Here is a 24,618-nt window from a genome sequence, read left to right as displayed (position 1 = left end):
TGATTGCATACTTCATTCACATCTTTCTGAACCTGTGAATCAACAACAGCAACAGTGATTAAATGACTTTCCTTTCTTACAAAGATTATGTGAAGGAATGGCATTCTTAAACATAATTTACATCTACAACAATAATTCAAAGGTGTTTAGGAAGTTTTAAGCTGCCTCCTCCTGTGAAAACACTTCCACAGAGTACACTGACCTTAGCCATAACTTAGAATAGAATGCATTCCTTGGTACCTTTTGGACTAAGCTTTCAATAAAATAAGAATCCCTTTGGATATCAAATAAAATAGAGATATAGTCATATGCTCAAATAACAGCCAGTCTGAACTGGGTGACTTATTCAACTCTAACTACACCTACTAGGTAGCTAAAGTAAGGCAAGGGTCAGCTCTGAATAGGTATGACAAACCTGATAATCATACCAAAATATGTAACATTCACTACTCATGTGGACATGTGAGCTATAAATTATACTTCCCAACTTTTCCCACGGTTAATTGTTGTATAATAGCTAAGTTATGGCAATGGCATATTCAGGGATGTTTTATTTTTAAAGAAGAAGCAGACTTGCTTCCCTTTAGTTAGTGCTATGAGCAGAGATGTAGTAGCTGGATATTAGGCAGCTATCCTGTTCTAAAGTGATGAAAGCTGTGTCCTGAAGATGTCAAATCAATAACAGAATGATAATAGATCCCAAATATATCCTCGAGTGATTTTCAGCCTTTGTTTTTATGGGAGAAAAACAAAACTTGTATATTACGGTTTTTAAATGATGCAATGTTTATTATTGGAGGCACTTGCTGTATGATTTTTCCTGGAGAGATGGGAACTAATTCCTATTCACTCCAGAAACAGATTCAATGTGTGACTGAAGAAACAGTTCTGTCAAACTCTACCTCGGAGAACCAATGAGTTTATTGGAGTTTCAGAACTGAACTTTCCAAAAGTTGTTGATGTCTCCCAAAAGATAAATCCCTCAGGCCCCCTCCTCACCTTGAAAGCAGTTTGACCCAAGAGAATTTTCTATCTCCTTGCCATTTTTCTTTCACTTATATATGCTTGGGGAAGGGCACTGGGAGTCTTGTAACTTTCTGAGCAAGTCTTAAAACCTTCATGAACTTCCTGAATCTTATAATTCAAATATTTCAACTTGAAGAAAACAAATACACAGCAGTGCTAGACAATAGATGAATAGATAAAGAAAACCTGCTATGTGTTCATATATTAGTATTAGTTAGCCACAAAGAATGAAATGGTACTGCCTGCAGAAAAGTGGAATTAGAGATCATCAAAGTAGAAATACTGCGGGTCAATAAACCACAGTAAAAACAAAAAGACAAGTATTACATGCTTTGTCACTTACGAAGAATGTTGGGTTAAAGAAAAAGACTCTTTAAAGACATATAAGTATAAGGGGAAAGGTATTCATTACTTTTCTTATTGTTTCAACAAACTAACTGACAATGGCAACTTAAAGAAACAATGGTTTGGTTTTTCCTGAGAGTACAGGCCATCATGGTGGAGGAGTCATAGCAATCAGAACATGAAGGTCACAGTCACAGAGCAGAGACAGGTGGATGCTTCTGCTCAGCTTTCTAATTTTCATTCAATCTGGGACTACAGCCCAGGGAATAGTGACGCCCATACTTAGGGTGTGTCTCCCCTCTTCAGTTAACTCAAACTAGATACTCCATCATGGACAAATTATGGGTCCTTGGATGACTCCTGTGAGAAGAATCATATGGAATTGTGTAGGGCAAGTAATAGGAGAACCAACTATATCACAAGCCTTTGAAATGTGAAAGTGATACTGATTTGATACTGAAATATTATATAACCATAGCCTTCTTCAATGAAAATCTACACTCCTCAAGTCCTACCCGATCCTTTACATTTTTCACTCTGTATAGTTTTTGGGTAGAAAACAGCGGAAGTTCATGGCATGGTAGGTCAAGCCTCTCATTCAAGTACTCAGAGGTGGAGGCATGAGGAGCCTCAGCTACATACAAACCAGCTCGACCTCCTTCTCAAAATTCTATCTCCAAAAAAAGAAAAAAGTTAAACATAATAATAAAATAAAAAGTATGGGCCATCAATGAACGTAAGGTTGTAAGAAGGGAAGAAAGCAAAGGTGGGCTGAAAATGAAAATAAATAGGTGAAAAGCCACTCCCACTCACTGGAGTGAATGCCTCTGGTTCATCTTACAATGGTGGTAAAAGCCATCGCTATCAACCTGCTCAGGGTTATCACTCTGCTCTTTAGTCTTTAAAGTTGATTTAAGGAAAACGCTTGGGCTGGGAATGTGGCTCAGTGGGTAGCAAACATGGATGAAGCCCTGGAATCAACCCCTTGCACTGGGAAAAAACTAAGAAATTTTTCAAATAAAAAAAAGAAAAAAAATCAAGACAAACCAATGCAAACGGACTCTTGCAAAGAGAAACATTTGGGAGTGAAACTTATTATTATCATCAGAGGGGGGAAGTCATTGTGTCTAACCTATAAGAATGGAAGAGCTCCTGGAAAATATGAACCCAATAAATGAAAATCTTAATAGAGGGACTAACGGTGAAGTTAAGAAGATACTTCAAAAAAGGCCAGGTGTGCTGGCATAGTTCCCCAGCCCTTAGAAACAGATGATGGTTGATCTCTGGAATTCAAGGACAGTCCTGGTCTACACAGGGAGTTCTAGGTCAGACAGGACTGCAGAGTGAGACTCTCTTTCAAGTAAACTAAAAGTACATCTCGGGAAATATTGAAAAATACTTTTAATTGGCAATAAGAAAAATAAAATATGGAAGTGAGAGGAGCCATACTGAAGTGCAACATCGGCATTAAAAGAACACTGCAGGCTGGAGAGACGGCTCAGTGGTTAAGAGCACTGACTGCTCTTCCAGAGGTCCTGGGTTCAATTCCCAGCAACCACATGTTGGCTTACAATCATCTGTAATGGGATCTGATGGCCTCTTCTGGTGTGTCTGAAGAGAGCAATGGTGTACTCATACAAATAAAATAAATAAATTTAAAAAAAAAAGGAACACTGCAAAAGAGGGAAGGGAGGAATCCGTGAAAGAGAGGACTCATGGAATAATTGAAACAATCCGAAGGAAACCGGCCTCCTAGGTTAAGTGTCCCATCAATGATCTGGTACAACAGATGAAATATAAACTCTGATCAAGAACAAAAGACTGTTTAATTTCTAAGTGGTTGGAATAATGATAAAAATCCTACAACAAGTAAAATATATGTCGTATATTGATAATGAGAAAAAGATTAGGTTCGGATTTCATAGAAGCTACAGTGCTTCAAGTAGCTCATTGACAAAACTTAATTCTGAAGGAAAATTATTTTCAACATAAAAAATTAGAGTTACAGTTCCAATCAAGTTTGACAGTAGAATAAAGATATTTAAATACATTTAAGATCACAAGGGCAGCCAGAGATGGTGGTACATGTCTTTAATCCTACCGTTCTCCAGAGGCAGAGACAGGTGGTTCTCTGTGAGTTCAAGGCCAGCCTTGGCTAAACAGTGAGTCCTTGTCTCAAAACAACAAACAAACAAACAAAAAAGACAGCAACAAAGAGACTAGGGAGAAGGCTGAGTCAGCAAAATGCCTGCTGGGCAAGCAGGAGGATCTGAGTTAAGAGCCCCAGTTCTCACCCAAGCAACAAGTAGTAAGCCTCTCTCTGGAAAACTGTCTCAAAATAATTAGAGGGAGTGGCTGAAGAGATTCACTCAGCAGTTAAGAGCACTGACTCTTCTTGCAGAGGACTCAGGTTTAGTTCACAGCTCCCACATAGTGGCTCAGAAGCACTTGTAACTACAGCCCAGGAGATCTGTCTTCCTCTTATGAACACTCTCACAGGCTCCTGCATATACATACACTCAGCACATATCCATACACATAAAATAAATCTTTAAAAGGTAAGGTTGACACAAGAAGATGGCCCAAAAAATCAACTAAGCAGGGCTCATAGGAACTCACAAGGACCAAACCAACCATCATAGGGACTTCATGGGTCAAACCTAGGTCTTCTGCTTATATGCTATGGTTGTGTAGCTTGGTGTTCTTGTGGGGTTACTACTAACAGTGGGAGTGAGGACTGTCTCTGACTCCTTTGCCTGCTTTTGGGAGCCTTTTTCTCCTACTGGGTTGCCTCATTTAACCTTAATATAAGGCGATGTGCCTGGTCTTATAATATCTTGATATGTCATGTGTGGTTGATATCCCTTGGAATCCTCCTGCCCTTTTTGGAAGAGAAAGGAGCAGTGGATCTGGGAGAGAAGGGATGTGAGGGAAAGGGACTGGGAGGAGAGGAGAAAGGGGAAAATGGGGTTGGGTTGGGATGTAACATATGAGAGAAGAATAAATAAAAAAGAAAACCAATGAAGATTCTGATATCAAACACACACACACACACACACACACACACACACACGCACGCACACACCATCCATCCATCCACATGTACATGTGCATATAAATACAAACACCATATGCACTCAAAAAATATTTTTCAAAGATCATAACAAAACATCCTTTTCCAGAAACTATAGGATGCTGCCTATATGTAAAAAGTAATCCAGATTGGAAAAAAGCAGAAAAGAGAACATACAAAATAGGGGAAATGGGAAACCGATATCTGTGTGGTGATTTCAGGATGACAACCATGTCTTGAGCAGAGCCAAAAAAACAGTGCTCCAGTCTGAATCGTTGTGACAAGAGGGACTGGCTTCTTGCAAAATATTTGTCAGTGATTCCCCTGAAACTGTATCATCTTTTCAGTCACAGGAACCTGTGTAATGTCTTAAAGCCAATGAGTAAATAAAAAAATGGAAAGATACAAACATTCCATAATTGGGAAATTTAACTAGAATAAAAGACAGAAAGTCCCATAGATGGCAACAATGAGAAGTTTCAAGATGGCGGCTGTGTGACAGCTTTGTGACAGCCGTGTGATGGCTATAGAAAGTAACAATGCAGAAAAAGGGAGAAACAGACTGAGACAGAGAGAAAAGGCCCTACACGGGAACCAAGGAGCAGCCTGGGACAGGATCCTTCCAGTGTCCATCTGTGCCCTGAGCTGCTCCTATGCCACGGTGCTCCATACACAAACATTACCAGGAAAAGGCAGGTCTCCCAGGAGTGCTGACAAGCCTGTGAGCAAAGGTAAAACCACCATTTCTGCTCAGAGGGACCTGACCGGAGCCCTCAGGTCACAGGAAATGAGGAGCAACCAGGAACAGGATCCTTGCAGTTTGTATCCCGGAGATGATCTTGTGCCACAGCTCTCCATACCCAAATTCCTCCCAGAGAGAACTGGTGTCCCAGGAGTACTGACACAAAGAATTGCAGGAGGAAAAAGCCACAGTCAAAGACAACAAGACCAGCTAACACCAGAGATAACCAGATGGTGAGAGGCAAGAGTAAGAACAACAGAAAACAAGGCTACATGTCATCATCAGAAACCAGTTCTCCCACCACAGCAAGCTCTGGATACCTCAACACACCAGAAAATCAAGACTCTGATTTAAAAATCACATCTCATGATGATGATAGAGAACTTTAAGAAGGGCATAAATAACTCACTTAAAGAAATACAGGAGAACACAGGTAAACAGCTAGAAGCAAGCCCTTAAAGAGGAAACACAAAAAGCCCTTAAAGAATTATAGGAAAACACAAGCAAACAGGTGAAGGAATTGAACAAAATCATCCAGGATCTAAAAATGGAAATAGAAACAATAAAGAAATCACAAAGTAGACAACCCTGGAGATAGAAACCCTAGGAAAGATATCAGGAGTCATAAATGCAAGCATCACCAACAGAATACAAGAGATAGAAGAGAGAATATCAGGTGCTGAAGATACCATAGAAAATATTGACACAACAGTCAAAGAAAATGCAAAATGCAAAAAGCTCCAAACCCAAAACATCCAGGAAATCCAGGACACAATAAGAATACCAAACCTAAGGATAATAGGTATAGAAAAGAGCAAAGATTCCCAACTTATAAGGGCCAGTAAATATCTTCAACAAAAGTATAGAAGAAAACTTCCTTAACCTGAAGAAAGAGATGCCAACAAACTTCCAAGAGGAGGCCTACAGAACTCTAAATAGATTGGACCAGAAAAGAAATTCATCCTGTCACATAATAACCAAAATATGAAATGCAAAAATTAAAGAAAGAATATTAAAAGCATTAAGGGAAGAAGGTCAAGTAACATAAAGGCAGATGTATCAGAATTACACCAGACTTCTCATCAGAGACTAGAAAAGCCAGAAGATCCTGGGCATATGTCATACAGACCCTTAGAGAACACAAATGCCAGCCCAGGCTACTATACCCAGCAAAACATTCAATTACCATAGATGGAGAAACCAAGATATTCTGTGACAAAACAAAATTTACCCAATATCTTTCCACAAATCCAGTACTACAAAGAATAATAGATGGAAAATGTCAACACAAAAGGAAGGAAACGTCAACAAGGAAGGAGGGAAGCTACACACTAGAAAAAGCAAGAAAATAATAATCTTGCAACAAGCCCAAAAGAAGATAGCCATACAAACATAAAAGTAACATCAAAAATAATAGGAAGTAACAATTACCTTTTCTTAATATCTCTTAACATCAATGGACTCAATTCCCCCAATAAAAGGACATAGAATAACAGACTGGATACATAAGCAGGACCCAGCATTTTGCTTCATACAGAAACCCGCCTCAGTGTCAAAAACTGATATTTCCTCAGAGTAAAGGGCTGGAAAACAATTTTTCAAGCAAATGGTCCCAAGAAACAAGCTGAAGTAGCCACTCTAATATCAAATAAAATTAACTTTCAACCAAAAGTTATCAAAAAGTATAAGGAAGGACACTTCATACACATCAAAGGAAAAATCTACCAAGAAGAACTCTCAATTCTGAACATCTATGCTCCAAATGTAAGGCAACCCAAATTCATAAAAGAAATGTTACTAATTCTCAGAGCACACATTGCACCTTACACAATAATAGTGGGAAACTTCAGCACCATTCTCAGCAATGAACAGATCATGAAAACACAAACCAAACAGAGACACATTCAAACTAACAGAAATTATGGACCAAATGAATTTAACAGATATCTATAGAACATTTCATCCTAAAACAAAAGAATATACCTCCTTCTCAGCACCTCATGGTACCTTCTCCAAAACTGACCATATAATCAGTCACAAAACAGGACTCAACAGTTAAAGAAGATTGAAATAATCCCATGCATCCTATCAGATCACCACAGACTAAGGCTGGTCTTCAATAGCAACAAAAAACCCCAGAAAGCCCACATACACATGGAAGCTGAACAACGCCCTACTCAATGATTACTTGGTCAAGGAAAAAATAAAGAACTTGGAGACCTTAGAATTTAATGAAAATGAAGGCACAACATACCCAAACTTATGGACACGGTGAAAGCAGTTCTAAGAGAAAAACTCACCTCTGAGTGCCTCCAAAGAAGCTGAAGGGAGCATGTGCTAGCAGCTTACAGCACACCTGAAAGCCCTGGAACAGAAAGAAGCCAATACAGCCAAGAGGAGTAGATGGCAGGAAACCATCAAACTCAGGGCTGAAACCAACCAAGCAGAAACAAAAAGAACTATACAAAGAATCAGCAAAACCTGGAGCTGTTTCTTTGAGAAAATCAACAAAATAGATGAACCCTTAGCCAGACTAACCAAGAGGGCACAACGACAGTATCCAAATTAACAATATCAGAAATGAAAAGGGAGATATAACAACAAAAACTAAGGAAATTAAAAAATTCATCATATCCTACTACAAAAGCCCATATTCAAAAAAACTAGAAAACCTGTATGAAATAGACATTTTTCTAGACAGATACCAAATACCAAAGTCAAATCAGGATCAGATAAACCATCTAAACAGTCCCATAACCCCTAAGAAATAGAAGCAGTCATTAAAAGTCTCCCAACCAAAAAAAAAAAAAAAAAAAAAAAAAAGGCCAGGACCAGATGGGTTGATGCAGAATTCTATCAGACCTTCATAGAAGATCTAATACCAATACTCTTCAAACTATTCTACAAAATCTAAAGAGAAGGAACGTTACCCAATTCATTCTATGAAGCCATACTCATGCTGTGTATTCTCCCTTGGAGATGTAACAGTTTCTGTCTAATCAGGAACTTGTCACAATTTCCTTTCATAGAAGACTTCATAAGAGATTTTTTTCTACTTCGATCATATTTAATGTTCCAAATAGATTTTAAAAACTGGTTGAGTACATAATACTTTTAGCTTCAGAATATATCATGTATATTTAAGAGGCATTTAATTATTAAAAATTATTTTGACAACTTTAAAAATGTCAAAAATAAACTTTATTAGTTTAATAAAATTTTGAAAAGAGAGAAAAAACAGGTCCCACATTGAAAGCATTCTGGACCTCCTTAAGAGAAAAGAAAACAACCATGACATTGATAGATGAATTAGTATCCTGAAAGACACAGTAATGTGTGGAATTGAATTGGAAAAGGACTGGAATCATGAGAAGGCATGAATAAGAATTATTGATAAAGAAAATGAAAAACCAAGGCAATTATTAATGTCAAGAAAATAAGGGTGGGAAGCATAATTATTACCCAACAATTTTCTTAACACACTGCAAGTGAAAAGAGATATAAAATACTTCAAATGTAAGCCAGCTTGCAAAGGACTCTGTTGATGTCTGAGACTAAGATACATTTTAAAAATCAATAGTAGAGGTGGTGACTACAAAACAGAGAAGGTGAGAAAAGGCAGGCCCATTGTGTTTTACATCCTTTTGTGTTCATGGTTTTCCCTTGAGATAAAGGCTACATCTTATTTGGGGGAACACGGGCTTTAAAACTGTCAATAGCCGGGAGTTCTTCCAAGTCTCATAACAAGTTGAAGGTAGGTAGGATGTGAGATATTGCTGACAATAATAGAAAAACATAAATAATGCTAACAAATGTGAAAACTAGAAAATGGCTTTATTAAATAAAAAGTCCTTAAAGAATTCTGAACAGACTGATAGCCCAGGACATAATGGACAAGATAAAGATCGACAACTAATGAAAACACTGGACTTGGGCAATTTAAAAGGCAAATCGGAACTAAGCCTGTAGAAGGGAACAATATACCTTCATCTGCTCTGTTCTAGGCAAATCGTAACTAAGTATGTAGAAAGTATGAAGACTTCATAAGAGATTTTTCTACTTCAATCATATTTAATGTTTCAAATAGATTTTAAAAACTGGTTGAGTACATAATACTTTTAGCTTCAGAAGATATCATATATATTTAAGAGGCATTTAACTATTAAAAATTATTTTGATAACTTTAAAAATGTCAGTACTGTGTTGTATATTTTAAAAATAAACTTTATTAGTTTAATAAAATTTTGAAAAAAAAAGAAAAAAAAAGGGACTCACATCGAAAGCATTCTGGACCTCCTTAAAAGAAAAGAAAACAACCATGACATTGATAGAAGAATTGATAGAAGGAACAATAAACCTTCATCTTCTCTGTTCTGTAAAAGAAGATGGAAAGCTTCCTCGCCATCCAGTGAGATCAGGATGACAATCGACTACACAAGTCCTTTCAGTTAAAGATTATAAACATAAAGGGAAACCTAACAGCAGGTTGATATATTAAATCTACCTGTGCATCAAAATTAATTCATCATGGATAAGTTTGATTTGTATTAAGGACTCAAGAATTTAAAAGCTAAGTAACACAAGGATGATTTAAACAAACGTTAAAAAACATTTTCTGTGAGAAAAGAAAGCATCGTTGATGGAAAAGTCATAAAGATGCATTATAGAAGCAACTCCGCAAGCACTAATCTGACCTGCTTTCTGCCAGCAATACTAGAGCTTTTGCTGGGTATTGGACATCTTGGCCATTAACACAAATATATAGTACTTAGGGCAGTTGAGTTGTGAAAATTATGGAGCATAAAGTATTATAGAAGAGTGAAGACTTTGAATGTAGAAGAATTGTCCAATTCACAAGACACTGAAGGAAAAAATCACCCTAGTTGTTCCGTATAGTTATTGCTAAGCGGCTTAGAAATAACACAGCATTTGATTTCTTGTGAAGGCTTGATTCTCTTTTATAGTCTTTACTAACAACTTTTGACACTAGAGGTTTTCAGATTTTTTAAAATTTTGTTAGGGAGTCCGAGTTAAATGTAAACCCTGGTGAGGAGTGCTTTTAATCTGAGATAAATTTTCTGTTCTCTTCTTGAGAGAGAGAATAGCACTCACAAAACGCAAGGTGGCGCTGCAGGCTAAAAAGAGGAAAGGGAAGGAAAGGGAAAGGGGAGGGGTGCACAAAGGATATTCCAGACTTCCGACAACGCCACGATAAATGATATAGCTAGGGACAGCAAGTTCTGGGAGAAGGCACCTCTCTCTTTTCACAGGAATTGCTAGTGTCCAGGTCATTCCTAAGGATTCCAGCTGCAGGCATTCCAGGGAGCTGCTTGAGGCTAAATGGAAGGAATTTGGTGTTTTATTTTGAACATCTTGGAAAGAATGGAGGCCAGATTGGAGCAAGCCGTGCAGAAAAGGCAAGTACTGCTTCTTTGTGTATTTCTGGGAGCGTCTTGGGCAAGCGCCGAACAGCTTCAGTATTCTGTGGCAGAGGAAACTGAGAGAGGCACTTTCCTAGCCAATCTAGCAAAGGATTTGGGGTTGGGGCTGGGGGAACTGTCAGCCCGGGAAGCTAGAATTGTTTCAGACCAGAACACACGGTTTTTACTGCTCAGTCCGCTTACTGGAGAATTGATTCTAAATGAGAAGCTGGACCGAGAGCAACTGTGCGGCCCCACGGAGCCTTGTGTGCTGACTTTCCAGTTGCTGTTGGAGAGACCATTTCAGGTTTATCGTGCTGCACTACATATCAAAGATATAAATGATAATTCTCCAGTATTTCTAGACAAAGAAATACACTTGAAAATATCAGAAAGTACCACTCCAGGGGCGACGTTCTTCTTGGAGAGAGCACAGGATTCCGATGTGGGAACGAACAGCCTGAGTAACTACACTATCAGCCCCAATGATTATTTCCACATTCACGTTCATGATGGAGGGGAAGGGACTATCGTTCCTGAGCTGGTACTGGATAAAATGCTGGACCGGGAAGAAATACCAGAATTCACTTTAACTCTCACAGCCTTAGATGGTGGATCTCCGCCCAGAACTGGGACAGCCTTGGTGCAAATCTTGGTGTTGGACATAAATGACAATTCCCCTCAATTTGTGCAGTCACTCTACAAAGTTCAGTCACCTGAAAACACCCCTGTTGGCTCCTTGATTGTCACTGTGTCTGCTAGGGACTTAGACACAGGAAGTTATGGACAAATAACCTATACATTTTCTTATGCCACTGAAAGAATTCTCCGAACATTTCAAATCAATTCTACATCTGGCGATCTTTATCTTAAACGAGAACTCAACTATGAAGCAATTCAAACTTATTCAATAACTATTCAGGCCAGAGATGGTGGTGGGCTTTCTGGGAAATGTACTGTGGTTGTAGAGGTAATTGATGTGAATGATAACCCACCTGAGTTTCTCTTGTCGTCACTTAATAGCCCAGTTCCTGAAAATTCACCAGAGACAGTTGTTGCTGTTTTTAAAATTAGAGACAGAGATTCAGGGAACAATGGAAAAACCATGTGCTCCATTGCGAGCGATCTCCCTTTCGTTCTGAAGCCATCTGTGGAAAATTTCTATACTCTGGTAACAGAGAAGCCTTTAGATAGAGAATCAAACACTGAATACAACATTACCATATCTGTCACTGACCTAGGCACACCCAGACTCACAGCCCAGCACACAATAACAGTTCAGGTGTCTGACATCAATGACAACGCCCCTGCCTTCATCCAAACCTCCTTCACCATGTTCGTCCACGAGAACAACAGCCCCGCCCTGCACATAGGCACCATCAGTGCCACAGACTCAGACTCAGGCTCCAATGCCCACATCACCTACTCGCTGCTGCCGCCCCAAGACCCGCAGCTGGCCCTCGACTCACTCATCTCCATCAACGCAGACAACGGGCAACTTTTCGCGCTCAGGGCACTGGATTATGAGGCCCTACAGGCCTTTGAGTTCCATGTGGGCGCCACAGACGGAGGCTCACCTGCGCTCAGCAGCCAGGCTCTGGTGCGCGTGGTGGTGCTGGACGACAATGACAATGTGCCCTTCGTGCTCTACCCGATGCAGAACGCCTCTGCACCCTGCACAGAGCTGCTGCCCAGAGCCGCAGAGCCCGGCTACCTGGTCACCAAGGTGGTGGCTGTGGACCGCGACTCTGGCCAGAATGCCTGGCTGTCCTTCCAGCTGCTCAAGGCCACGGAGCCCGGGCTGTTCAGCGTGTGGGCGCACAATGGCGAGGTGCGCACCACCAGGCTGCTGAGCGAGCGCGATGTGCCCAAGCACAGGCTGGTGCTGCTGGTCAAGGACAATGGCGACCCTCCGCGCTCTGCCAGTGTCACACTGCACGTGGTGCTGGTGGATGGCTTCTCTCAGCCCTACCTGCCTTTGCCTGAGGTGGCGCGCGACCCCGCACAGGAAGAAGATGAGCTAACTCTCTACCTGGTCATTGCCTTGGCTTCCGTGTCTTCTCTCTTCCTCGTGTCTGTGCTGCTGTTCGTTGGAGTGAGACTCTGTAGGAGGGCCAGGGCGGCCTCGCCGGGTGTCTGCTTTATTCCTGAGGAACACTTTCCTGGCCACCTGGTGGATGTCAGCGGTGCAGGGACCCTGTCCCAGAACTACCAGTATGAGGTGTGTCTGACTGGAGGATCGGGGATAACCAGTGAATTTAAGTTCTTAAGTCCAGTTGCCCCTAACTTCCTAACCGAAAGCACGGGGAGAGAAATAGAATAAAAACGTAACTCTTCTGCCCATGGAGGAAGTTCTAGAGTAAACTATGCCCTTGTTGTGTAAAGAAGAATGATTTCACGTTAACATCTTAAAGTTAGTCAATTTAGGACAGAAAAGAATACCTTTATTTATTCCCAGTTACCTTTTCTTTAATTTATAAAATGCATGTGTTATGTGCTATCTCAAATTTAATTTGATTTCTCTTTAAGTATTGTTTAACTGCAATTTATTAAACAACAAATCTTGGTAGAGATGGTTTAAACTGTTTTTCCATTGTCTAAATTTTTCATTTATAATCATGTTTTGTCTGCTGAAATTACATATAAATGTTGGTATACCCTACATTTTGAGAGGTTATAGTATATAGATATTTTTAAAGTTTGTTTAGTAATTACTGTGCATCATACATAATTTCATCACTTTGGGGACATGGTCTCTCTGTGTCCATGTCCAGAATGGCCTTAAACTTTTTATTTTTCTGCCCCAGACTTTCAAAGTGCTGCCACTACAGGCACCAGCCTATTTCCTTCTTTATTTCAGAAGAAGCCAATGAGTAGATGTATCTCAATAATGACAAGTAGAGGTTTGTACAGACTTGGTAAGATCCATAATTATTAACTGGCAGAGCAGAGCATCTCCTAATTGTTTCTGTTTTGTTGGTCTCATTGAAAGTGTGTGGGATTCCTTGTTCAGTCCATCTCCAGGCAGGAGGAGGGCCAGGGCGGTGACTTGGCAACAACATTACGCTGTTTTCTGTTAGTAGATACCATGTGTCATGTTCACACTGCTCCTCGGTCTCTCCTGTATTCAGAACAGCAATGCTCCTCTTAGCCTATGGTCTTATTTCCTTATAAACTGGCAACCCCCCGCCTTGGGGGTTTAATTACTCAACACTATTAAAGCTCTCACTTAACTAAACCTTAAGGTCTAAAAAAGTTGAGTTATGGGCATGTTAACACAGACCTTTAATCCCAGTACTTGGGAGGCAGATTCAGGGGAAATCTGTGACTTTGAAAGCAGCCTGATCTATGAAAGAGTTCCATGACAGCCAAGGCTACATAGGGAGCCCTTGTCTCAGGAGCTAAGGGAGGTGATGGGGAGAAGGAGGAGAGAAGAAGGGAGTTCTCTACAGCAAATTTCCATATATTGTTGGGTTACTCTCCCTCTGGAAACTTCTATTTCTTGTTTGTAAAATGGGGATTCACAATAGTCCTAGGACCTAGGCACTATTATCTCATCTGTGGATGAGAAATCTAAGGCAAAGAGGTTAAATAATTTGCCCAAGAATTATAGCTACTATTTCTGTGGTTCATCACACTAAAAGTATATACTTCCCCAACTCTTCAGTTACTACAAACATACATGCACACGTGTGTATATATTTCTTGCATATAGTTTTCCTTCCAGGTTATTATTTAAATGTGTACCCTTTGCCCCAAACTCAAGAAGCATTATTGAAAAACTTTCCAGCAGTGGCATCTCTCTTGTGTGACCTTCCGGCAGTTGTCTCCCCAAGAAGGCACAGCAATAAGAGAGGTGGTGTGACTTTTATCTTGCCCACTGCCAGATAAGGGTAACTCTAGGTTTTTAACATCCATTTTTTATCACACAAAAAATGTTAAGATGCTGTGAGAACACAAGGCGGCGCTGCAGGATAAGAAAGTAAAACCTAGAAGGCAGTTGTGGTTCCATTAATAGGAGAAAAGAAAAAAATACTGCAGAAGCCCGGAAGCCCAGAGAAGCCCCGACTGGAGGCTTCAGAAAGGAGGTCTCAGCCCGCAGAAAAGGACTGAAAAGTCTCTGGTAGCTAGTGAGATAACTACAGTACCAGATACCTGGGGAGTTTATGGTTCTGCTGAAACATCCTTCAGGACACTGCACCAGCAAGAACAATGGAGGCCAGCAGGAAGCTCATTTGCAGACAAAGGCAAGTCCTTTTTTCCTTTCTCCTATTGGGCTTCTCTCTAACGATGGCAGGGGAACTGAGGCGCTATTCTGTGGTGGAGGAAAAGGAGGGTAGATCCTTTGTAACCAATTTAGTAAAAGACCTAGGTCTTGGGCAGCTGGAACTCTCCAGGAGAGGAGCTAAGGTCATTTCTAAAGGTAACAAACTGCATTTGCAGCTGGATCAGGAGACAGGGGATTTGCTGTTGGATGAGAAAGTGGACCGGGAAGAACTGTGCAGGCACACAGAGCCATGCCTGCTACGCTTCCAAGTGTTGCTAGACAATCCCTTGGATATTTTTCAAGCTGAGTTAGAAGTCACAGACATAAATGACCACTCTCCAGAATTCCTGGACAAAGAAATCATGCTAAAGATATCAGAAAGCAGTCTCCCTGGAGCTACGTTTCCTCTGAAGAATGCTCAAGACATGGATGTAGGCCAAAATGGTATTGACAACTATCTGCTCAGTTCCAATTCCTATTTTCGCGTGCTCACTCAGAAACGCAATGATGGCAAGAAATACCCTGAACTGGTACTAGACAGAGCACTGGATAGAGAGGAGGAAGCCGAGCTCAGGTTAACACTCACAGCTCAGGATGGTGGCTCTCCACCTAGGTCTGGGACCACTGAAGTCCACATTGAAGTCCTGGACTTCAACGATAATGCCCCTCAATTTGAGCAGCTTTTTTACAGAGTGCAGATCCCTGAGGATAGTCCTATAGGCTTTCTGGTCATCACTGTCTCTGCTACAGATAAGGATATTGGAGTCAATGGAGAGATCTCCTATTCACTTTTCCAGGTTTCAGATGACATTAGCAAAACATTTTCAATCCATCCCTTGACGGGGGAAGTGCGATTGAAAGAACACCTTGATTTTGAAAAGACTCAGTCCTATGAATTCAACATTGAAGCAAGAGACGCTGGGACCTTTTCTGGAAAATGCACGATTCTGACCCAAGTCATGGATGTAAATGACCACGCTCCGGAGATTATCCTGTCTGCATTTACCAACTCCATCCTTGAGAATTTGCCAGAAACTATGGTGGCAGTTTTTAGCGTGTCTGATCTAGATTCAGGAGAAAATGGGGAAATAAGTTGTTCCATTCAGGACGATCTACCCTTCTTCCTAAAACCTTCGGGGGAAAACTTCTATACACTATTATCACAAAGACCACTGGACAGAGAGACTGTAGCAGAATACAATATCACCATCACCGCTGCAGACATGGGGAGTCCCATCCTGAAAACACAAGTCAACTTAACAGTGCAGGTGTCTGACATCAATGACAACTCCCCCATCTTCACCCAAACCTCCTACACCCTGTTCGTTCGCGAGAACAACAGTCCCGCTCTGCACATAGGCACCATTAGTGCCACAGACTCAGACTTAGGCTCCAATGCCCACATCACCTACTCGCTGCTGCCGCCCCACGACCACCAGCTGGCCCTCACCTCTCTGGTCTCTATCAATGCAGACAACGGGCAGCTGTTCGCTCTCAGGGCGTTGGACTATGAGGCCCTGCAGGCCTTCGAGTTCCATGTGGGCGCCACAGACAGAGGCTCACCCGCTCTCAGCAGCCAGGCTCTCGTGCGCATTGTGGTGCTGGATGACAATGACAATGCGCCCTTTGTGCTCTACCCGATGCAGAACGCCTCTGCGCCCTACACGGAGCTGCTGCCCAGGGCGGCCGAGCCCGGCTACCTGGTCACCAAGGTGGTGGCTGTGGACCGCGACTCTGGCCAGAACGCCTGGCTGTCCTTCCAGCTGCTCAAGGCCACGGAGCCCGGGCTGTTCAGCGTGTGGGCGCACAATGGCGAGGTGCGCACCACCAGGCTGCTGAGCGAGCGCGATGTGCCCAAGCACAGGCTGGTGCTGCTGGTCAAGGACAATGGCGACCCTCCGCGCTCTGCCAGCGTCACTCTGCACGTGTTCCTGGTGGATGGCTTCTCTCAGCCCTACCTGCCTCTGCCAGAGGTGGCGCTCGATCCTGCGCATGAGGACAGTGAGCTCACATTGTACCTGGTCATTGCCTTGGCTTCCGTGTCTTTGCTGTTCCTAGTGTCTGTGCTGCTGTTTGTAGGGGTAAGACTGTGCAGAAAGGCCAGGGCGGCCTCTCTGGGTGGCTGCTCTATACCCGAGGGCCACTTTCCTGGCCACCTGGTAGATGTCAGTGGCGCGGGGACCCTGTCTCAGAGCTACCAATATGAGGTGTGTCTTACTGGAGACTCTGGGACGGGTGAGTTCAAATTTCTGAAACCAATTTTACCTAATTTTCAAGACCATTCTCTTAGACCAGAAATGCGAGAAAATCCCAACTCTAGGAATGACTGGGGTTTGGATATTCAGTTAAAATAACTGCTTTTCATCGTGTGTAATGGGTTTTGTCATAAACTCAAACTACTTTTTTTCCTTTGCCCATTATGAACTTTTAAAGCATGCTTAAAACTTGTTTTCAGGGTATTCTGACCGTGGTTTTCAGACAGTATCTCAGCTTTTCTCCAGACTAGAAGATGAAATGTTCTAATCTTATTTTTCTAATTTGTCACTAGTTGCACAAATCTTTGTCCTGGGATGGCTTGGGAATGTACAAGAGAAAAAATGGGAAGTCAATTTTTAACCCAATCTGATGGGATTCAGTATGTGTTCTCTAGCTTGTTGTTAACTGCTGAATACACACTACAGAGCAATGCTCAAACACAATGCAGTCTAATCAGAGAGGAGAAAGAGGTGTTGCTGAGGGGTCTGCCTTTTTCTTTATTTGGCCTCTACTGGACTGTCCTTGTTGATATTTTCTCTTTAAAACCTTACATAGCCACATGGCTCCTCATTAGCCTGATACTAGTTTTTATATCACTATTTTGAACTGCTTTCTACTTTGGTTGGTTGCTTGCTTGCCTGCTTGCTTGTTTTTTGGTTGGTGCTGAGGTTTCAGAAAGCTGCCCCTATTTAACTTGAAAGAGCACGACAGCAACATTGAGTTTTCGCTTCTTTTAAATAGTTGCCAGTCAGAGAAACTCCATCAGCCAATATTTATTTTTTCCTTCTTTGTTGTCATTCCACATTTCTTTCTTGCCAGTCCTGTGCTTAGTTAAAAGAATATATTTTCACTGTCTTTTTTGGTAAATAAAGCAGGGCATATGGCTGGCTTATAGTGAGATGTGTAATGTGGAACCTTCCACAGAGCTTCAGTTGAGGATAAACTTGGAGGACCCATGCTTGACAAGTAAGGGCTGTACCTCTGATCTACCACTGTGAACACCCAGGGACACTTGTAAAGGGAGACGTCTCACCTGAAAGGGAATTCACCCTTTGTTCCTGCTGTTCTCCCTGGGATGTTCATGGCATGATGAGCACACAGATATGCATGTTGGCTCTATGATAGGAGCAGGGAGTGAGCTTGACTGAGCTGGTCCCTGGCAACTCAGGAGTTGTTATATTAGTCCCTGTGTTGCCAATTTCTAAGCTTTTTTAAAAATCCAGAAATAAAGGAAGTCCTATGTCATTATTTTAGCTTTTATGCTATGGTCAGTTCTTATGCTATGGACTATATTTGTGTGTTGTGTATGTGTGCCTGTTGGTGCATGTGTGCTTGCAGATGCCCTTGTGCTTCTGTGTGTAGAGGTCAGAAGTTGATGTGTACCTTCATTGTTCAATTATCTAGACTACCCAGAGAGCTCTGTGGAAACATCGACTAACCGGTCATGATTCTGGGCAATAGAAAAAAAAGTCTAAGATACAATCCTAGTTACCTGATTCTAATGACCAATTCTTAGTAATATGCTATACTGCCAGGCGAACACTGGTAACATTATTTTCCTAAGGATAGAGATCCATTTGTCTCACTCCATAAATAAAATGACCATGTGTAAATGTAATCTTTAGCTCGTGGTTTGTATTTCTTTCTATATGGGTGGCCACACTGCTTAGAAAATAACCCAAACGCTCACAAAATTCAATGACCTAAGTAAAATTGGGTCACACTACGTGATAACATTCGTGAGTGTACACGATGAGTCACATGCTTTATTGTGGAAGTGAGTCATCCTACATGGGCAGCAGAATTGCTCTATGCCTGTGTTTATTGAACTTTGGATCTGTCTCTTCAGTTATCTTCCATAACTCTAATGTATTATATACTTCGTATACAGTGAACCCACTATTAAAATTGAATATCCTATGCTTATGTCAGCATTGTGTGTGTGTGTGTGTTTGAAAGTAATTGCTTTCTAGCAGTTTAACTGAAAACTAATTTTAAGAAAACTATAAGCAATGTTCTGGATGAATTTTCATATTTAAATAACCAAGAGATTCTTGAAATGCTGTAGAAAATGATGTTTCAAATTACTTTCTGTTACAGTTAACCTTATATCTTTGGCAAAATAATGTCCTATGATGTCTTCATTTAAATAATGTTATAAAACATCAGAGGGACATACATGATGTTTTTAAAAAAATGACTCAGCAGAACTGAAGGAGAAATTCTTTAGCACTTAAAATAATACTACTATTCACATAGAAGCTGTCAGTTTGGGGTGTTTGAACACAATAACTCATATTTATGCCCTGTTTGTTTCTCTATTGCTGTCAGAAAATTCACAAGAAGCTGATTAAAACAGTAAAATGTATTATCCCATAGTTTTGTAAATAAAAGGCCTAATAAGTGTCTAATTGAACCAACAACAAGAGTCCGTGGGAACACATTGTGCTCTGGAGACTTTGTAGAACCTATTTTGTCTTGTCCATCCAGATGCTGCCCATGTTACATGGTGCGTGGTCCCTTTAACTGCATGTAACACTGCTCCTATAACCATTTCCTTCTGGCCCAGTCTGAAAATATTCTTTGAATAAAAGTACTTTATTCAAATTTGATAAATTTCCTATTTAGATAATGAAGGACAATCTCCTATTCAGAGAATCTTTAACTTAATCAGGTTTGTAATGTTTTTTTTTTCTTGACAGATTACATAGTATAATTAAAGATCCTATGCTGTATTTGAGTGGCTATTTTTCTGCCTAGCAACCTCACCTACTGTCAAATGAAGGCACATAAAGATTATTATAACAAGACTTTAGGCCTCATTGACATAAGGAATCTAACAAACTTGTAGAGCCATTACCAAAAACTGTGAATTGATAAGGGCATCAGTGTCCGTGTGGTACTGGAGTTCAAACCCCGAGCGTCACAAATGCTAAATGTGCTCTGTCACTGAACTCCCTGTCCTGTCCTTTGTGAATTTTTCATCACAATTCAAATTATATAAACAAACAAACAAAAAATATAAATATGATCCAATTTCAATCCAAATTCAATATAGAATTTAACTCTGTTTTAAAATATATTTAAAAATCTAAATCTATTTTTCTAACTCTCACAACTCAAGTATTTAAAGATGAACAATTTAATTAAAAGTATGCAAAAACCAGAATAGATATTTATTTTCTGAAGATATACCCATGGCTAATATGCACATGAAAAACTGTGCAAAAACCCTCATCAGGGAAATACAAATCAACATCACAGCAAGACACTCTTACCTACTTGGATGGTGAACCAAAACGTCACATTTTGGGGAAGATGACAGAATATTGAAAACTTGACACCCAGCTGACAAAGTATGAAATGCTGCAGCCATTTTTTAGGACAGCCTGCCATATTTTCAAATGGGCAAGTATAGAGCTATCATACAGTAAGCAATTCAACTCCTAGAGAAATAAAAATATGTCCACATAAAATATGTACATAAATCTTCATAGAAACAATATTCATAAGAGCAAAGGGGTAGAAACATTCCAAATGTGCAAATAAACACAAGCCTGCATCAACCAGAAAAGGTAATGAGATGCTGACACATGCTAGAAGTTGGATCAACCATAAAAGTGTCAGGTTGAGGGTAGAAAGCTAACGGCGGAATCCACACATTGGGTCACTCTGGTCATATGGAAGTTTACAATAGAGAATTCGTAGAGACCAGAAAAGAAGACTAGTCATTCCTCTAGGCTCTGCATAGGGGAAAGGGGGAAATAATCATTAAAGGATGAAAGGTTCTTCTTTGGTGTAAGATATATGCTCCAAAACTGACCTTGATGAAAGGCACATCACACTGTTAAAAGGCTCTAAACTTTATACTTTTAAATCGAAGGATATATTTAAGTATATGTTATACTCCAAAGCAAAGACACTATTCATTCCAAATATAAGAATCAACCCAGGTCTGCATATGTCTATTTATGAAATACTTTTCTGGTACTTGAACATTGGGAAAACCTACCCTTCTCTCCCTTGGATGTTGAAGAGAAGAAGCAACCCAGCCGTACTTTAATAAAGCTTGTCCCTACTGTGTAGAATTCCCCATCTGAAATTTTGTATTCTCTACTCATTTGTTACTCTGTACTGTGTATGGTGGAAAATATGTGTGTGCAAAACTATCCACATCTTATTTTTGAGACATTTTTACCCCTCAATGTGTGCTGTCAGGTTAAATGTTGATTACACTTTCTTATTTGGTTATTGATACATCCGCAGCATTACATACTAAACACCATGGGTGATAATTTACTTTTGTACTTGTTTTCATACAATACCTCAGTGTTTTGTCCATACACATGAAAGCAACTTAGAAAAAGAAAACGGGGGTTCACGTTACATAGTTTAGTCCACAGGTCTTGGAGAATTTTGCCTTTGATTCTGAAAAAAATGTAAGGCTCCCTGAGACCGCACGATGGCGCTGCAGGCTAAGAAGACAGAGCATAGAAATTGCTTCTGTAATTCCCTTGTCGGGGCCAGTTTCTCACCACCTAGAAGCAAAAGGTGTACTTTTTTTTTCCGGCCAAAGCATAGGCGAGTGTGAAACCTTAAATATCCTATTTGGAGGCTTGGTCCTGAAGTTCTGGGCTGTGAGACAGTGCTGTCACGATCCTGGACATATGTGAAGCTCCTGTGAAGCAAACTCTGAGGAAAGAGCCATGGAGACTGCATGGATGCACACTCTGAGACAAAGGCAAGTCCTGGCTTTCTTTGTTTTGCTGAGCATGTCTGGGGCAGCGGCAGAACTGGGTCCCTATTCCATAGAGGAAGAAACAGAGAGGGGCTCCTTTGTGGCAAATCTCGGGAAAGATCTAGGGGTGGAACTGGCAGAGTTATCCAGGCGCAGGGCTCGGATCATTTCCCAGGAAAACAAAGAGTATTTGCAGCTCAACGTTCAGTCTGGAGATCTGCTCATAAATGAGAAACTGGACCGAGAGGGGCTATGTGGTTCCACTGAGCCTTGTGTTCTACACTTCCAAGTGTTAATGGAAAACCCTTTGGAAGTATTTCAAGCTGAACTGAGGGTGAAGGACATAAATGACTATTCTCCAGTGTTCAGTGAAAGAGAAATGATACTGAGAATACCAGAAAACAGTGCTCTGGGAAATACATTCCCTTTAAATAATGCTCTGGACTCAGACGTTGAAATCAACAATATCCAGACCTATAGGCTCAGCTCAAACTCTCATTTCCTGCTTGTAACCCGCAACCGCAGTGATGGCAGGAAGTACCCGGAGCTGGTGCTGGAGAAAGAACTGGATCGAGAGGAGGAACCTGAGCTGAGGTTAACTCTGACAGCTTTGGATGGTGGCTCTCCTCCCCGGTCTGGAACGGCACAGGTTCTCATTGAAGTAGTGGACGCCAACGATAATGCACCCGAGTTTCAGCAGCCAACATACCGAGTGCAAATTCCCGAGAACAGCCCCACGGGCTCTCTGGTACTCACAGTCTCGGCCAACGACTTAGACAGTGGAGATAATGGGAAAGTATTGTACGCACTCTCTCAGCCTTCAGAAGATATTAGCAAAACATTAGAAGTGAACCCTGTAACTGGGGAGATTCGGCTACGAAAAGAGGTGGATTTTGAAACTATTCCCTCTTATGAAGTAGATATCAAGGCCACAGACGGGGGAGGTCTCTCGGGAAAATGCACGCTGTTACTGCAGGTGGTGGACGTGAATGACAATGCCCCAGAAGTGATAATATCTGCCCTTACCAGCCCAGTCCCAGAAAACTCCCCGGATGAGGTAGTTGCTGTTTTCAGCGTTAGAGATCCTGACTCAGCAAACAATGGAAAAGTGATTGCCTCCATCCAAGAAGACCTTCCCTTTCTTCTAAAATCTTCAGGAAAGAACTTTTACACTTTAGTGACCAAGAGAGCACTTGACAGGGAAGAAAGAGAGCAATTCAGCATCACTATCACGGTCTCCGACCTGGGAACACCCAGGCTCACAACCCAGCACACCATAACAGTGCAGGTGTCAGACATCAACGACAACGCCCCTGCCTTCACCCAAACCTCCTACACCCTGTTCGTCCGCGAGAACAACAGCCCCGCCCTGCACATAGGCACCATCAGTGCCACAGACTCAGACTCAGGCTCCAATGCCCACATCACCTACTCGCTGCTGCCGCCCCAAGACCCGCAGCTAGCTCTCGACTCACTCATCTCCATCAACGCAGACAACGGGCAGCTGTTCGCGCTCAGGGCGCTGGACTACGAGGCCCTGCAGGCCTTCGAGTTCCATGTGGGCGCCACAGACGGAGGCTCACCCGCTCTCAGCAGCCAGGCTCTGGTGCGCGTGGTGGTGCTGGATGACAATGACAATGCGCCCTTCGTGCTCTACCCGATGCAGAACGCCTCTGCACCCTGCACAGAGCTGCTGCCCAGGGCGGCAGAGCCCGGCTACCTGGTCACCAAGGTGGTGGCTGTGGACCGCGACTCTGGCCAGAATGCCTGGCTGTCCTTCCAGCTGCTCAAGGCCACAGAGCCCGGGCTGTTCAGCGTGTGGGCGCACAATGGCGAGGTGCGCACCACCAGGCTGCTGAGCGAGCGCGATGTGCCCAAGCACAGGCTGGTGCTGCTGGTCAAGGACAATGGCGACCCTCCGCGCTCTGCCAGTGTCACACTGCACGTGCTAGTGGTGGATGGCTTCTCTCAGCCCTACCTGCCTCTGCCAGAGGTGGCGCGCGATCCTGCACACGAAGAGGACGCCCTAACACTGTACCTGGTCATCGCCTTGGCCTCTGTGTCTTCTCTCTTCCTCCTCTGTGTGCTGCTGTTCGTGGGGGTGAGGCTATGCAGGAGGGCCAGGGCAGCCTCTCTGGGTGGCTATTCTGTGCCTGAGGGACACTTTCCTGGCCATCTGGTAGATGTCAGAGGTATGGGGACCCTGTCCCAGACCTACCAGTATGATGTATGTCTGATGGGCAATTCTTCTGAGACCAGCGAGTTTAACTTCTTAAAGCCAGTTCTCCCTAGCTCTGTGGACCAGCGCTCTGGGAAAGAAATTGAGGGAAATTCCACGCTCCAGAACAGTTTTGAATTTCATCATTAACAGAAAGCTACTTAGCAGATATTTACTTCCCAATATTGTCTTGTTGATTAGCTAACTTCTGGTCGCCTGTGACTAGCAACAATTTTAATTTTCACTTTAGCCATGCTTTTTCAGTCTTGGTAATGCCACAAGTTTGGTTTTACTCATATTTGTTGCACAGAATTTTCATAGAATCTCAGAAAACAAAACGGGTTTGTCTGAAGTTAATTCGTTCGCTAAAACTTCTCTACCACTTTGCTTTTCTTCCTCACTTGCTCTCCGTGTTTTATGTGAGTGTTCTGTTCCTAGACTTCTTGAATTACTAAAATACAGTGCTGCATGCTATATACATATATAATAGTTGGTATTTCTGAACTTGCTTTTTATACTGCCCATCTTGGTAA

At 41.8% G+C, this 24,618-nt stretch overlaps 2 protein-coding genes across 10 annotated transcripts in view; both read left to right on the top strand.

Annotated features, from left to right (window-relative positions):
- The window catches only part of LOC127663795 (protocadherin beta-8), a 119,971-nt gene extending 95,353 nt beyond the window's left edge, over positions 1 to 24,618 (top strand). For 4 of the 9 annotated variants that reach the window (XM_052155532.1, XM_052155531.1, XM_052155525.1 and 1 more), the window contains one exon: positions 23,861 to 24,618. In XM_052155532.1, the coding sequence (XP_052011492.1) occupies positions 23,861 to 24,235 (375 nt within the window). In that variant the 3' untranslated portion in view covers positions 24,236 to 24,618. Of the gene's footprint in view, positions 1 to 16,846; positions 19,057 to 21,534 lie in introns of those variants that run through there. The other 5 variants (XM_052155524.1, XM_052155523.1, XM_052155528.1 and 2 more) reach the window with 2 other exon arrangements.
- LOC127663799 (protocadherin beta-7-like) lies at positions 10,394 to 13,165 on the top strand. The gene has a single exon (XM_052155540.1). It carries the CDS (start codon positions 10,527 to 10,529, stop codon positions 12,927 to 12,929), a length of 2,403 nt encoding a protein of 800 aa, XP_052011500.1. The 5' UTR covers positions 10,394 to 10,526; the 3' UTR covers positions 12,930 to 13,165.

Source organism: Apodemus sylvaticus, chromosome 13, assembly GCF_947179515.1.
Source record: "Apodemus sylvaticus chromosome 13, mApoSyl1.1, whole genome shotgun sequence".
Lineage (NCBI taxonomy): Eukaryota > Metazoa > Chordata > Mammalia > Rodentia > Muridae > Apodemus > Apodemus sylvaticus.
The sequence above is the reverse complement of the archived record's forward strand: the minus strand, read 5'-3'. Positions and strand labels throughout refer to the sequence as shown.

What these genes read in the sequence shown, in the direction of transcription:
- LOC127663799 (XM_052155540.1), top strand. Translation starts at nt 10,527, where the DNA reads ATGGAAGGAATTTGGTGTTTTATTTTGAACATCTTGGAAAGAATGGAG.